Source organism: Doryrhamphus excisus, linkage group LG22 (assembly GCF_037039965.1).
Source record: "Doryrhamphus excisus strain RoL-2023G ecotype Guam linkage group LG22, RoL_Dexc_Guam_v1.1, whole genome shotgun sequence".
In the NCBI taxonomy this organism is placed as follows: Eukaryota; Metazoa; Chordata; class Actinopteri; order Syngnathiformes; family Syngnathidae; genus Doryrhamphus; species Doryrhamphus excisus.
In genome coordinates, this window is record NC_136378.1 from 210,213 (window position 1) to 225,900 (window position 15,688).

The 15,688-nt window shown below is 51.3% G+C and overlaps 3 protein-coding genes and 1 long non-coding RNA gene across 4 annotated transcripts; 1 reads left to right on the forward strand and 3 right to left on the reverse strand.

Annotated features, from left to right (window-relative positions):
* Positions 1-874: 874 nt before the first annotated feature.
* Positions 875-2,527, reverse strand: LOC131110262 (uncharacterized). Its single transcript, XR_013625258.1, has 3 exons — positions 2,323-2,527; positions 1,336-1,423; positions 875-982 (listed from the first exon to the last, which is right to left on the reverse strand). It is a non-coding gene; the product is annotated as an uncharacterized LOC131110262 (long non-coding RNA).
* A 506-nt stretch (positions 2,528-3,033) lies between these two features.
* map1lc3cl (microtubule-associated protein 1 light chain 3 gamma, like) lies at positions 3,034-8,742 on the reverse strand. Its single transcript, XM_078788343.1, has 5 exons — positions 6,401-8,742; positions 4,251-4,520; positions 4,135-4,190; positions 3,631-3,737; positions 3,034-3,545 (listed from the first exon to the last, which is right to left on the reverse strand). Exons 2-5 carry the CDS (start codon positions 4,306-4,308, stop codon positions 3,371-3,373), a joined length of 396 nt encoding a protein of 131 aa, XP_078644469.1. The 5' UTR covers positions 4,309-4,520; positions 6,401-8,742; the 3' UTR covers positions 3,034-3,370.
* Positions 5,720-13,147, forward strand: LOC131110088 (uncharacterized). The gene is made up of 4 exons (XM_058062770.2): positions 5,720-6,325; positions 9,212-9,413; positions 9,796-10,008; positions 10,082-13,147. Exons 1-4 carry the CDS (start codon positions 6,029-6,031, stop codon positions 12,508-12,510), a joined length of 3,141 nt encoding a protein of 1,046 aa, XP_057918753.2. The 5' UTR covers positions 5,720-6,028; the 3' UTR covers positions 12,511-13,147.
* Positions 13,148-13,188: 41 nt separating this feature from the next.
* ttc9c (tetratricopeptide repeat domain 9C) lies at positions 13,189-15,302 on the reverse strand. Its single transcript, XM_078788342.1, has 4 exons — positions 15,074-15,302; positions 14,339-14,647; positions 14,035-14,217; positions 13,189-13,649 (listed from the first exon to the last, which is right to left on the reverse strand). Exons 2-4 carry the CDS (start codon positions 14,631-14,633, stop codon positions 13,468-13,470), a joined length of 660 nt encoding a protein of 219 aa, XP_078644468.1. The 5' UTR covers positions 14,634-14,647; positions 15,074-15,302; the 3' UTR covers positions 13,189-13,467.
* Positions 15,303-15,688: the final 386 nt, after the last annotated feature.

Below are 15,688 nucleotides of genomic sequence, written 5' to 3' on the forward strand. Positions count from 1 at the left end.
CTTCATTGGCCACTCCAAATTGTCCATAGGTATGAATGTGTGAGTGTGAATGGTTGTTTGTCTATATGTGCCCTGGGATTGGCTGGCCACCAGTCCAGGGTGCATCCTCTAGTGTGCTTACATAGTTGCTACTGTATATTGTTTCCGTTAGCTCTCGGGAAACCGCCCCCACTTTAACCCCCCTTCCTTCCCTTTGGACTCCTATTTGAGGAGCACCTCGTTTTCCCCCTTCCCTCTGTTTCACCGCCAGTGACACTTTTGGTGAATAAAAATAGCATTGCCATGGTGAATACGTGACAGGGACTGGTGCCCTGCCTCAGAGGCCAGGTGAGGAATGGGCCACCAGTGTGTAGAATGTAGTACTTATTACTTGAATGTCGTTTTTTCACGTTTTTTCAACTTGCTTCTAATGCACTTTTCTGGTGAAAAAAACAGGGGAAACCTCACACACATTCAACAGGGGCCCCAGGAGCACCCAAAAATGGCATAAAATGCCAAAAAATTAGGGTGTCAATTTTTGGAAAAAACGTAAGGGGTTAGTATGTCGTTTTTTTCAACTTGCTTCTAATGCACTTTTCTGGTGCTCCTGGGGCCCCTGTTGAGGTTTTCCCTGTTTCTTTTTTTTTTTTTTTTACCAGAAAAGTGTATTAGAAGCAAGTTGAAAAAAACTGAAAAAACGACATACTAACCCCTTTTGTGTTTTTGTCAAAAATTGACGCCCTGAAATTTTGGCATTTTATGCTATTTTTTGGTGCTCCTGGGGCCCCTGTTGAGTGTGTGTGAGGTTTCCCCTGTTTTTTTTTACCAGAAAAGTGAGGGAGTTGAATCTCTTGGCTGACTGGATGCAAGAGAGATTCTTGTGGTCTGTCCATACCAGAAATGGGTGGTCCGTCCCCTCCAGCAGGTGTCGCCCCTCCTCCAGGAAGGTGTCAGTCATTATAGTCATGATTACTTTCAGGGCCCGAAGAAGCTCTACTTGTTCCTGAAATTTAGCAATTCAGTTCCATGGAATACTTGTCACAAAGAAAAACTCCCGCTCCCCCACGGTATCCACAAGGATCAGGTCGCTAGCATACTTCAACAAATGTTTAAGCTACACGCCGTTCCCGTGGCTTAGTGGACACTGCTGCTGCCAAAATAATCACATAACATATATGACGAATGAATCCTTACAGATTTAATAAACATGAAAATCTCCTGTTTTGCAACCAAAATCACCTCCACAAAGCTCGCAGTTCATAGCTAGCTAGCTGGCAGGCTAAAGGTAAGCTAATGCTAACGTCGAGTATTTCATATTATAACACTGACGTAAACAGATGAGGAAAGGTGACCTACCCATATGCTCCACAGCCATGAATGTCCTTGTCGTCTTCCACCGTCTTCCCGTGAAAACATGGCGCCCTCAAACTTTGCCTTGGGAAGTCTGAGTGCAAACGCAGAATGACCCCAAGGGGGCCAGGTTATTAATGTACTTGGTTATTACCCAAGTACATTTTACTTTCTGCTATTAGGGTCGAAAATCAATATGTTAGTTATGTAAATTTTACTTGGTGTCAGTGATCAAATTGACGTATAAATGTGAGGATTCAAAGTTACACACAATCATCAAGTAAGGCATGAAATAAAGAGTGAGATTTTAGAGTAAAAGAAGTGAAATAATAAATCCTTGTCAAATTGAAATGAATATTTGAAGTAATAATCATTTTCAGTTTCAGTGTAGGGGTGTGAATCTCAGCACTGAGGTCAATTTGATCTCGAAGCACCGCCAGCGATACGATACATGGAATTTTCTGTCGGAACGATGCTATCATCATTTAGTTCAAATCAATGCAATCCGATATGATACGGTGCAATTTCTTGCCATAAGATGCAATTCAACATGATGCAAATAATTCCGTATGGTCCTCCAAAAAGGATTTGGTTTGATTCCTTCTCGGCACTTGGCAGTAAATGCAACTAAAGTGCTGTTTGTCTTTTTTACTCTGCACCACTTCATCATTCTTTTTGCCATCTTAAAACAGAAAGACTTTTCAAAATCTCCTTTCCTCCCATTTTCACATCGGCTATGCAATTCCAATAGCAGGGTTCAGTCAAACATTTACAATAATTACTGCTGTAAAAAATACAGTCCAGCAACAACAAAGTAAAAGTGCCACTTTCCACAGTGGAATTAAAATGGTTGACATTCCTGTCTGCTAAACATCCTGCTAATGTGAAGGAGCTAGCAGCTAGGCTAATACGGTAGTGGCTAGTGGGAGAAAGGAAAACGACTTCTACTCTTTTAAAATTGATTCCAAATTCAGGAAGAAGCCGACTGCTCACCTGCTGTGCTGAACGCTCGTTGGGGGGGGGGGTGCACTTGTTGCAGGGACGGACGAATAGGTCCTGGACAATTTGACAATTTGGACAACTCTGCGTGTTTGTAGAGTTGCCGTTGGACGGCTTCTTAACGCGGCGTTCTTTGCAAATGACGAAGGTTTTGTCGAGTCTGTCGAGGGGGGACAATCCGTAGTGTTTCCAAACATCCCATTTAAACTCGTCGTCGTATGCGCCTCACGCCTTCCGTCCGTATTCAATAGACGCGAATGATGGTGCATTCAATGCGCCTGGGGAACAGCAAATAGGGCGAGGTTTAACATGAATAAAACGGCGCTTGCATCAGATTTCACAGCGATACCCGCAAACGCATCAAAATGAATGGAGTTCTCACCCTTCAATTGCATCCATAACCCTGAATGGGCCACATGCGCATCAATGCATCGATTAATATCCATCATATTCCACACCCTTTATTTATATATATATATATACACATATATATGTACGTATATATAGAAGGGAATAATTATAAACGCGATAAAAAACGTGTACCTGAAGCCAACACGAACGGTGTTATTTGGGTGACAGTGGCGTCCAATCCACACACCGTGACCCCTGTGACCCCCGTGACCCCCGTGACCCCCATGACCCCGTGCTTCCCAAACCAAGGTTATGTTTCGTCAGCCACACCAAGTCTGGTATTCAAAGGACCTTTATTTGCTTTTGGTAGCGAAAGCCGTCAAAGTGGCCCAAAGTCCTGACATGTGGGAGGAGGCCAGGAGAAGCGAGAGGAAGTGCTAGCAAGGACGGGAGAGCGGCAGGACGCTGCGCTGCTTTTGTGCACGGCGGAGGCGCCGGCGTCAGCAGCAGCGCACGTGAGATGGAGGAGTTGTGGAAAAACACGTTTTTCCTTCACTTTGTCCTGAATTCAAAGTAGAAGACGGCGCTGGGATCCCAGGAGATGTGATGGACCAACATCTCAGGGGGCAGCCCTGGTCCCGTCCAAAAAGTGTTTGACAATGTCCAGAACGGGCGTCCTGAGCTTGACGGCTCAGCAGGGCGGCCGTCCTCCAAACATTTCCTGTGAGGCGTACGTGATGTAGAGGAAGCCGTCGGGGTCTCTGTAGCGAGAGTAGACCTCCCCCATGCTGGAGGACATGCAGGACATGCTCTTCTCGGCCACCAGCAAGAAGAGAGCCTGGGTGGATTCCAGGTCGATCTTGTTCCTGAGCCGGGCGGAGAGAGAGAGAGAGAGAGAGAGAGAGAATGAGGCGGACGGACAAAGAAGGGTCTGCTTTGGGCAGGACCCACCTGAGCAGGCACAGGAACTGTCCTAAGGTCAGCTCAAAGGGAACCAAAAACTTGGTCTTGTCCAGCAGAGGGAGGGACTTTTCACGCATGTAACGCTCCACGATCACCTTGGAGGTACACAATGGTCAAAAGGTGTCTCCAAAAAGGTCAAGCAGGACAAAGCGGAGGACAGGACAAGACCAGACAGGACAGGACCAGACAGGACAAGACAGGACAGGACAGGACAGGACAGGACAGGACAAGACCGGACAGGACAGGACCGGACCAGACAGGACAAGACCGGACAGGACAGGACCAGACAGGACAAGACAAGACAAGACAAGACCGGACAGGACAGGACAAGACCAGACAGGACAGGACCAGACAGGACAGGACAAGACAAGACCGGACAGGACAGGACAGGACAAGACCAGACAGGACAAGACCAGACAGGACAGGACAAGACAAGACAAGACCGGACAGGACAGGACAAGACAAGACCGGACAGGACAGGACCAGACTCACCGGTAACTTGTTGGGGAATTTGGATCGAATGCTGCACACTTCATCTTTCCTGGTCTCTGTGGGAAAAGGACAAGCGGTGACGTCCAAAGTGTCCCGGTGGAGGAAAGGTGTCTCACCCAAACACTTCCTCTGCTTGAAGGGCATCATCTCCATGGACTTCTCAAAAGGCGCCATGTTGCTTGGGTGGTTTGCTCGGAGGTCCTTCGCTGACGCTGACGTCCCCTCGGGTGGAAGTTGGCAAACCCCGATGAGAGACGGGGTCCAGGGGGTCTTTATAGGACAGAGCCCGGGGAGGAGTCCAAGACCGGCCTGGTCCTCGGTGGGGGATTCACACGTACTGGTTAGCTAGCGGAGCATTCTCACAGCCTTGTGGGACTTGGGCAGCACTTTCACACCCACATGAGGAGCAGGAGACACCCAGACCACGAGGGGGACAAGAATGGGGTCATACACCACATGACAAGACGTCTTCATCTCCATGTTGGTCTGCAAGCTTTGGAATTACAAGTCAGCGTTTGGAGCTAAACCCAAGTTCAAACTCTAAAAGCTGACGTTAGACACCAAGGACCACACCGGACCCTCATTCAAGACCCGAATGCTGGCATTAATCACTGGGCACCCACTGGACCCTCGTCACCCAGTCAAAACACCAACATTAAAAACTAATTCCCAAATGTAAACGCTAACGTTGACCTGTCATTCCAACGCCTGAATACTGACATTAAAAACTAAACGCAAACACTAAACCCTTACTCCAAAGTCTAAATGCTAACGTTAAACACTACGAAATACTACTAAACCCTAATTGTAAAGTCCAAAATTAACACAAATACTAAATCCTAATTCCAAAGTCGAAACCTGAAACCTGAAACCTGAACCATGAAACAACTAATACTAAACTGGTCGAAGGTCTTACTCGTTCATTTTGGTGTCCAATGTCGGCACCTGCTGGTTGAAGTCGGTATTGACGCTGGATTAGCTCGAATGGATAGATGACATAAAAAGCCAGATAAATCGATCGATCCAGACGCTATTGATCTCCAAGAAAAAATCACGCCTCAAGCAGCTCTCTACATTTCAAAGAAAGTAAAAAAATAAAAAAGCAAGACAGCGGGATAAGAATAAAATAAGAAAAGACTATATAAATGAATACATGTCAGTTTTGAAATAATTTGCTTTCGAATCAAATGCCTTATTTTTCTCATGAAAATGTTGGCACTAAATAGAGTTGTCAAAGCACAAACATTGGTTTCTAACAATAACAATAACAATAACACACGGCAACAGGATGTTGTCCCCGGTTTGCCTCCACGTTCACAGCGGATGTCACATCAAATCGCGTCCGCTAGAAACGTCACCTCCGCACACAAACGGACCGGGGCAACATAAAACAGACCCCCGGTATGAGGTCGCTCGCTCAGGCACACTATCTCCATGGGAGCTCTGCTGGAATGTGGGGGGGGGTCACGCTGCGGCCGGTTTGCACGCTCAAAGTCGGACATGTTTGTTTCGTCGATTTGAAAAAGTTGTCAGCCAATAGCAGAGCGGCGGAGGCGCATTGGCCCCGCCCCCACCGCTGCCCTCTCCCACGTTGTGCGGGTGTTGCATTGTCTCACTGCGACCGCCGCAGCCCGCCTGGCACCGAGGCGACCGGCGCTCATGACACAGTTGGCCGACAACACGACGTCATTCGCGGGTTAAAACAAACCGAAGCCAGCTGATGGACCGGACGCGTACATCGGAAGCGGCCACGTCGTCTATTCGGCGGGAGGCGGCGCTCGGTTAGGCGGCTGCTATGCTGCAATCCCTCGCCCGGACGCGCTTCCTGCCAGCCGGACCGTCGCCTCTCTTTGCTCGCTGAAACTGAGCGGAACCGCCCGGGCCGAGAGCGAGGATGTCCGGTCATCGCGGCTGCGTCAACTCGCTGTGGTCGGGAAGCGAGCGCGTCCGCATCGGGGAGCGCCTCAAGGCGACGCTGGCCGGGGTGCTGGAGCTGGAGCTGCTCCGGTGCAAACAACTGGAGATGGTGGACGCGGCTCTGGTGGACGGATCCGCCGACAGCACGATCGCCGCCGAGCCGGAGCAGGAGCCGGAGCAGGAGCCGGAGCTGCGGATGGCGGACGCGAGCGGAACCCCGGGAAGCGGCCCCGAAGACGCCGAGAAGAACGCTGCGACGCCCCGAAGGCAACAGGTCAGCCGGTGTGCGTGTCTACTCGCCGTGACGTGACGTGACGATTAAATATGTGACGCTTGATGTGCGACTTACGTCCCGTCAATAAACGTCATGGAGGAACTCCTTGGTCTGCTTCAAGGTGATGAGTTTGGAGATGTAAAGGTCAGCCGCCTCGTTGGGGGCGTGAAGAGGGACCGTGGGTGGTGTCCACCTCAGCATCATCTGACAGTCGTTTCCCAGGTTTGGGTTACCTCCACCAGCTCCAGGAGAGGCGGGGTGCAGCTCTCCGCCACCAGCCAAGACTGACGCTGTTGACGGAGCATTGTTAGGTGTACCTAATGTAGTGTCCGCTACGCAGATCAAGCTCGTGTAGGTTGACATGTCCTGCCTGGAGCTGTGTGGCATTCACTGATTATTTGTGAACGTGAAATACCAAATGTTTTGGAGAAAACCCGAGCGTGACCGACGAGAGGGGCTCTGGTCCCAAAGTGAGACAACACGGTCACGTGATTTGGCAGTCATGCAGAAGATAGTGGACGGGTCCCCCAGAGAACCCCCCTTTATTCTTGAATCATCATTCTTGAAGCTGTCTGACAGCCTGATGTTGCCTTCAGGGCCTGTAGACTGTTGGATTTGTCAGTTTGGCCACATAACGAGCCAAACTTCACCTTTGATTGACGGGTGTTTGCCTGACCTGTTGTTTTCATAGGAATAGTCAGGCATCATGGTGGACGTGCTGCCATCCACACGCCCACCCACTGACATTGCCCCAGGTGGTGCCCCCTGCCCCCGTGTGATGCTGCGTTATTCTCATTCTCACCTCAGAAGGTAGCTGCGGCGTGGCCAGGAAGGTCACGGCTCGCCCTGCCCTCAGCCTGGGCTGGCGTCTGTCCGCCGGCTCGTACGCCCACGGGGACCGCAACCATGTATTTGGAACACATTCCATCCATCCCTGCTGGCGTGTGACTCAATGCTCTGCTGTTATGTAACCGCTTTCAGATATACACTCACCTGCCACTTGATTAGGCACCGCAACCGCAATCATGGCATCCCATAAAAAACACTTGGCCTTTACGAACATCATCGGCACGTCTCAGGGATGAAGGGGATTTCCTTGATTTGGATATTCGGATTTGCTGGGAGGAGAACTGCAACGCTGTTTAAGAAACGCTGCCCACCCCAAAATATGATACACCTTACAGTACGACAGTATGGCAGTATTACAGTATAGCAGTACGACAGTATAGCAGTACGACAGTATGGCAGTATGACAGTATTACAGTACGACAGTATAGCAGTACGACAGTATAGCAGTACGACAGTATTGCAGTACGACAGTGCAGTGAACACACGGCCACATCAGAGCTACGAACGACCGAGTCAAGATGATGGACCGCCTACTCAAAATACAAAACGCATTTCTCTGACCCTCGCGTCCCTGCATGCGCATACAACTACGCTAAGTACTGCAAAACTCTAGCAAGCTAGCAAGGAGTGGTGGCCAAAACCGTTCATTGTAGTGAACCAGATCATTACGGTTCATTAGGTAAAAAGAGCCGTTCATTTCGGTCATATGGGTCAATTGGTCGTTAGCCTGTGCAAGGTGCTTGTCGCTGCCATCCTTCCATAGAGAGGAAAAGCCGGACAGCAAGTCAAAGCATGAAACCTAGTTGATGCTTGGCTGATGAATGAATGAATTTGAGTGCCAAGATGGAGGGTTATATGGGTGGGGGGGCGGGGGGCGGCCCACACGGGAATGCTCATGGCTTTTATTGTGGTGGCTCGGACTAAATAGTGGAGTAAAAGGTCTCGTCCACACGGAAGAGAAGACTGCATGAAACGATGCAAACATTAAGTACAGCTACACGTGCTGCAGTAAAAACGCAGACAGAACCACAAGACAGCCAAAGTATAGAAGGATGAGGTTCACCGTCTTCACCAGAGCGCCACTGCCATGTGGGAAAGATTCCCGTGCTGGGAAGCATCAGCTTTCATGGAGCCATCAGGCCGTGGAGGGAGGCAGCCTTTGTCTCCGCTCGTTGCCTCAGGTTCTGAAACGCACAAAGAAGTGGTCCAGTTTGCCGTGAGCTTCATCCACCTGACGAGATGTTTGAGCAAGGCATGGCCAGCGTGGGCTGGTGTTTAACATTCCAAATGAATAATGCATGATGCATGAAGAAATAATAGCGTCCTACAGCGTTTGGTCTGCACACTGTTCCATGAAAGAATATCACATTACATTGCTCACCCCCCCCAAGCTTTGACCATGTGTGCTACATGATATCCCATAATGTACATGGAGCACAGACATATTTGGATTGCATCTGGAAATAGAATAAGAGGAAGTGCAGGCGGAGTTAAAGACTTGCTTCTGTGTGGGAGGAGAAGTGAGAGTTAGCAAGCTGTGCTGGCTGAGAGGATATGATGGGGGGGGTTTGACAAGGGGATGTGGTAGAGGTGGGGGGGTCACTTTAAGATGCCCTTCCGTCTACCCTGCACCAGCCTGAATCGCTGAGTGAGTCCGTGGAGATGGACAGCCGTCCAAAGTCCTCTTCATCCCCCTCCCTTCCCTTCTGCCGCCCGGCCTTTGTTATGTCATCCGTCTTCTCCCATTATCCCCCCCCCCACAGTCAGCCCAGCGGTGAGTCACTACCTGTATTGTTTCCTCAGTGACATGCAGGACTGGCGGGGGCGGGGTGGGGGAGGGGGAATTTGGAGCATAATTGAAGGATGGTGGGTTTGGGGGGGGGTTAGCCATCATGCCTAAACTGGAAGGTAACTTGGAGCGTCAGTCGTGTGTGTGTGGGGGGGGGGGTGACGTCATCTTTCCGTAGTTCCATTTTACAATGACAACCTGCTGGTTTATAAAACCTGCCCCACACACGTCTTGCTTTGTTCTCCCAGGCCCCCTCCCCCCCCTGTCCGAGGAACCCGGGCAACTCTGGCAGTAACCCCGGCGACAGGGCGGCGTATACTTCACTAGGCGGGGGGAGCAACTCCCGCTGGTCCACGCTATCCTGGGACGCCCCCTCCGATCTGCTGTCACCCCCCACACCCGACTCGGGTGGTGCGGTCCACCTGGACTGTGACTCCAGACCTAGCTCAGGTACAGTAACACACACACACACACACACACACACACACACACACACACACACACACGACCACAAAGCAGTGAGTGCCAGTGTTGGGTTAAGAGAATCCGTCCTAAACTTGACCCTGGCTCTTTGTGACTTTTGTTGACTTGTACTTGGTGTGACTTCAGGCTGACTCACTGGCTTTTCTTGCCAAACTCAGCCTTGGTGAGCACCTCCACCCAAATGGCACATTCCTCTTAAGAGCTGCACTTATTGGCACCTCCTTTTTTCACTTGGAGTGTTTGGAAAAGAACCGTGACATTTCAATTCCGAGGCGTCACCAAGTGGATCCAGATCTTAGAACTGGTCAACTTCCCCGTGTCTTTGCAATGTGCACGTCTTGTGTTGAAGGCTTTTATTCCGTGAGTGGCAGTTCTCTGTCCGACTCCTGCTACTCCGTGTCCAGCGAGGCCGCCCACACGGTCAGACCCCTCAAGCTTTGGGACCAGGTCCCCACGTCCGCCGACAACACCGACAGTTTGTGGTCAGACGGTGCGTTGCAGCAGCCTGGACTCAAGCAGCCACACAAGGAACCCGAGCCACTGGAGGACTCGGCAGTTTCAGGTGAGAGAACATAAACCAGCACAGGTACCATCTTGAGGGTTCCTTCTATCATCTAGTCCTCCTTGTCTTACAGTTCCAGGTGGCAATGAGGTGTCTGGTCTCAGCTTTCTGTCCAACCTGTGCTCGGGCCTCAACCACTCTTTGATTTCTTCTCTTCTAAATCTCGACCGTGACGCCCTCTCCTCCCATGCGCCCAGACCCCAGCTGGACCCGTGCTACTGTGAAGACCTGGTGTCGCGTAGGACAAAAGAGGTGTATCCATACCCCAGTCCCTTGCATGCCGTCGCCCTCCAGAGTCCCCTTTTCACCACGCAGACTCAGGAGCGACCGCTTTCAGCAAGTCCCGAAGGAAACCAGCCGGATGAACCTACAGAGTCCAGAGGTCTGGACAGCCGATGTCCGAATCCCAAAGCCCAGACCTCTCTGACCCAGCTGGAGCAGTACATCTCTCGGCTAGCTCACCAGTACCACCATCGGATAAACCTCTCCATCCCCGATCTGGGTTCGGTTGCTCCCCCGTGTTCAGTCGCACACAGAGGCCACAGCATGACTGGTAAAGGTCACGGTTCCACTCAGTCCTTGTCTGCCTTTGAGAGCCGCAGTACCCCTCCCGGTCTGACACCTTGCACATCGCTCCTGGGTAACTCGGCTCGAGTCAGCCTCAGCACCGCTGGCAAGAAGGCCACCAGGAACTCAATCAACCTGGGTAGCCTTCCCTCCGCCACCGGAGAGGATCTGAACATCAACTTGCATCTCAACCTAAACTTGAACCTTGCTCCTGGGTTGAACGCCAACAGGGGCGTCGTGGACAAACCCAAAAGTGTCAATCTGGGCGGTGAGTCAGCTGCTCCAACACCTTCACAAGCCTCTTCCACACCCGGCCCAGCGCTCCGAGCACGGCCTCGCATCTCCACCTGTCCCACCTCCCTGAGCCACCGGAGTTCTCTGGAGGTCACGTCGGCTCCTGGAGCCACTTCTGCTTTGGGACCGGCAGCCTTCTCTCGATCCCTGGACTGGAGTGTCGGGCCGTCATCCGAGGCTGGCGCCTTCACGTTTGGCGTCGGTCCCGGGTCCGCTCCCGTGTCTCAGCGTAGCAGTTTGATGCAGGAGTTCCGGTCCAGTCCCAAGATGCCTGAGGAGTCCCCAATGGTGGAGGAGATCTCCCGTCTTTCCGGCCTGTCTCGGGCTGTGGTGGTCGGGCTGATGGAGCAAGGCGTGGAGCTGGACATCGACTGCTTCCAGGCTGATGCAGCCAATGAGATGAAGAAGCACAGTAAAGGTCACATGACGTCTCGCATGGAGAAACCCCACGACTACATAAGACTGACCGAGCTGAACCCTCAAAGACCCGTCCAGCTGTCTCTCAGCGTCACCCATTCTCCACAGTCCCAGTCCAGCGTCACCCCTCCCCTCTCACACTCCAGCAGCCCCATCCACCCTTACCACGCCGCCCCCTCCCACTACTTCTCACACAGCCACTTCCAGCAGATGCCCTGCCCGTCTGACCTCTCGTCCTCCACGGCCTCCTCCCCTGCCTCATGCCCCCCCCAGAGAGCCCACTCTCCGCCACATCCTCTCCAAGCCTCCCCCATGGGAGCTGCCCCTCTTTCTGTATTCCGGAGAGATGCTCCTTTCCAGAGTTCCCTGCCTCGTGCCACCACCAGGACGTCACCTGTGGAGTACGTCGGCATCCACCCCAGGGGCGGATCCCTTCGACACAGCGGGGGAGGAAGCGGGGTTGACGGGAGCTGGAATAGGGTGGAGGGCGACGGGCTCTACCGAGGCAAGCATGCGTCTCACAAGCTGATCAGGGCGGCAACCGTGAGCAGCTACGCCAAGAGGGAGGAACATGGCGCCGCTTGGGGCGAGGATGAGAAGACACGATTGTGCACAAAGACGTCCAGCAAACTTAAGAAAGCCTTCGAGGGGCGTCTCTGGGGCAAAGACACGCTGATGGAAAGGGAGGAAATGGACAGGGCGGAGTATGGCTACGGATGGACAAGGAACATTGGTGGAAGCTGGAGGGGCGAACAGAGAAGGGTGAAGGTAGAGAGCCCTCCCATCTTCTCCAAGAAGAGGGGTAAAGAGTGTGGGGAGAAACGGAGCTCTAGCGTCAGGTTGTCCAGGAGGGCTCTGTTCAGGAGCGAGTCCCAGGGCTTGCTGGTGCCTCACAATCACGATGAGCCCGCTCGACAGGCAAACTGGGTCTCCTCCTTCGACGTGGGGCAAAGTGCTCCGAGTGCAGGCGGGGACGAAGATGCCAGACTGCTGAGAGCAAAGGAGGACAAGCACCTCTCATCCACCGCCAGCCTTTTTAACCTGTCCTGCTCTCAGAGCCTGGAGAGCAGCTGCCACTCCATCTCTCCTCTTTCCTCCCCCTCTTTTTCTCCGTCCCCGCCTCCCAGGCTGCCCCTCCAACGTTCTCGGTCCTTGAGGGACTTGGGGAGACGGGTCTTTGGGTCCATGAGGTCCTTGAGCCTCAAACAGAAAGCATCTAAGTGACGTTTGCTCCGCTGTCATGTGGTCAAATTAAGTCAAGTAAATGTAAGAGTATTGCTTTTGGACCAGAGACACCGAATACGGGTTCTTCCATCAACCACTCGTCGATGGACGTTCCTCTCAGGCACATTCATCCATTAAATGTATTGCTTCAAAACGGCTCCTGCAGTTCGATTGGAGGACTGGGGAACGTGAAGACTGCACTGCATCTCCTGGCATAAAGTCCTGCAGCCAGAGTCCTCTGTTAGACACGTCAACCATCAGGTGCTGAAGATGCATCTCCTGTACATTTGTGTAGAGTGTTGTGGAGCACTAGCGTGGGTAATAGTAGATACGGTAATAGTCCAAATGCAGTGAACATAAACCTTGGTTAGCGGTGACGTGACCGCCGTACCTCCCGAGTATGAATGTACTGGATCTGTTATGCATGCTGCTCTGTGACCAGTCATCACTTATTTTAGGATGTGGTATTCTTCTGGAATTATTGGCGACCGAGCCATGAAGTACAATCATACAGGCCAAACTTTGACCGAAACCAAACTTTTTATCTTGCATTTGCTCAGGATTTTGAAAGAAATGTTGAGTGTGACTAAATGCAGCTTGTGATGGCTCATAACGACTCAAATAAAGATCTATATCAACAAATACACAAATGTGTCACAAATACACACACCAGCCTGATTGACGTTTTGGACAGCAATGTTGACTTGAGCAGAATTTATTGTTGTACAAAGTAGGTAGTTGGAAAATGCACAAATGCATGAAGTCTCTTTTCAGCTTTCCGAGGCAGCTCTGTGAACGCGTCTGATCTTCCCGGCTAAACAAGTTCTCCCTGTTGCTAGGGAACGCACTTGCGGCTTTCTACTGACTGTCAGAAACTTCACTGATTTTTCTCACTTTCAAAAGGTACAACTGCTGGTGTGCCTCTCTCACCTCAGCAACACTGGTGCGTTCAGGTTTTCATTCCATAGGCTTCTTCAGTTGCTCTGCAAGCAGCTTAACTTTAGCCAAGTCCCCTCCTGCGTCCGCAGAACTGGTCTTTGTGCTGGAGGCAAACATGCCTCTGTACATGGCCTTCTCCTGGAGTAACGCACGACTCAGATTCTCCTCCGCCCTCTGCAGGTATCTCCTCACATTGGCATCTGCAACACAAATGGAAGAGCTGAAGGGGCTGCTCACAAGTTCACTCAAGTACAAGCTCTAAAATCAGCTTGGGGGAATGAGTCTTCTGTGCCCAGGGCGACCTGGGTGCTAAATATCCTCTTGCTTATAATAATGCTATCATCCAGCTCAAAAGTGGACATGACTGCATTTGCTTTCAGCTGTCACTGACCACACGCCATTTCCCCTCCACGCCAGCAGGGGGAGCCCTGAATAACAGAACAAAACGCTGATCTTCCAGAGTGGAGATCATGCTGCTCTGTCCCGTCCACAGATGGCCATTGGGAAATGGTTAGCAGCTCCCACACAATGCTTTTCGGGCTTTGGTCGCCCTGCCAGAATTAGGCAACGACGCTTGTTGCTTACCGTTGGGCTGCACCTTGCAGGCCTGCGTCAGGTAATGCTTGGCTCTCTGGGCGTCTCCCAGCTCCAGGGTGGCCACGCCAGCCCTGTACAGGGCTTTGGCGTCACCCGGGCGCCTCTCTAACACCCGCAAACTGTACTCTTGGACGCGTGCATAGTCGACACTCTGCCGCTGCAGCAAACAGGCTGAAAAAGACAAAGAAAGCAGCCGTCCATACACGGGTTGCACTTTGGGGCGTTCATAAGAACCAGCGCTGGTCTGGTCCGTACATGGTACTTGCCCTGCTCCAATGTAAATACAGTGTACCAGCTAAGTTGTTGTAGCAGTCCACTTGTGTGTTTCTTAGCAATGTCTCTTGCTCTGCGGTGAGAGACGGCCTCTCGGGTCCAAATCCTTTCAACGCCGATGTCACCTCCGAGTCCAGGCTTCGAAGAACCAACAGAGCACGGTGATAACGGCCAACAGCCGCACGTATCTTCTTTTCCCGGTAGAAAGCGTTCCCCTCCATCTTCATTTGGCCCGCTTCTTCCAGCAAAGCCCAAACAGGCTTGACTGAAGGCCAAGAAGCTGCCGCCGTCTCCTCTCCTCCATCAGCCTGCATTTCTACAATGGATGCTGAGAGAAAGGCAGTGGTGGAGCTGTTAAATCACGTGTTGCCATCTTTGCTCTTCAAATCGATATTATACTGTACTCTATATTATATTCTACAGTCCTGTCACAAGGGCGAGGTTGAGGCCATGTACTTTTAACTGAATTATTCTAACTTCTCCGAAAGCGAAGAAAACATTCACCTCTCCAAATGGCTACCATCGACAGTCATATAGTATGTTCCCGAAAATCTTTCATAGACTGACTGCGCTTATGTTTTGTCCATAGTTTGGAGTGTGAAATATGAGCAAAGGTTAAGTCATTCTCTGGCAGAACGCTACGGTAGCAGCTAAGCTAATCGTGCTAGTTAGCGAACACGCCCCTTACGTTAGCAAGCTCGTTTCCATGTGTTCACACTAGCTTATCATGAAGGTTGAGTTGAAGCCGTCATACCTGAAATGAAACAAGACCCGCCGGCTACTTTTCACAGGTGGCAGGTCTTTTATTGGAACTTGTTACTCCGCCACAAACAATCTCCTTCGTTTCTCAGACGTCGCTCATAAACCTGAGGCCTACCCCTCTACTGCCACCAAAAGGCCAACCGTGGAACAAACGGGACCTGCTGGAACCAAGTGGGTGTATTACACTGGTCCTGGTCTTTCTGTAGCCCTGCAGGGATCTGTTGGCTTGGCATCTAAAATCTGTCCAGTCTGTCTGGATTCACTCCTTCAGTGAACAGCAGTGCAGTCAGGTAGGACATCACCAAAGTGGACAAAGGTACTTTCCAGGAGTGCACCCGGGAAGGATGGGGGGATGGCTCTGCAACTCACCAGAGCCGAGAAGGGCAGCTGCACAATGTAATGTCAATGTAGGCTACAGAAAACTGCTCATCACAGCTTGTCGCCATTTGTTATGTCACCCCCCCCCCCCCAACAATGCCATTGTCTTTAAACTTGACAGTGCAAATGCTACTCCACAAGTTTGATGTGCAGGCAATAATAATGAAATTGTACCACAGCAAAAGATGATAAATTGTCTTAAAAGTCTTTCATTAATAGTAAAGATGTT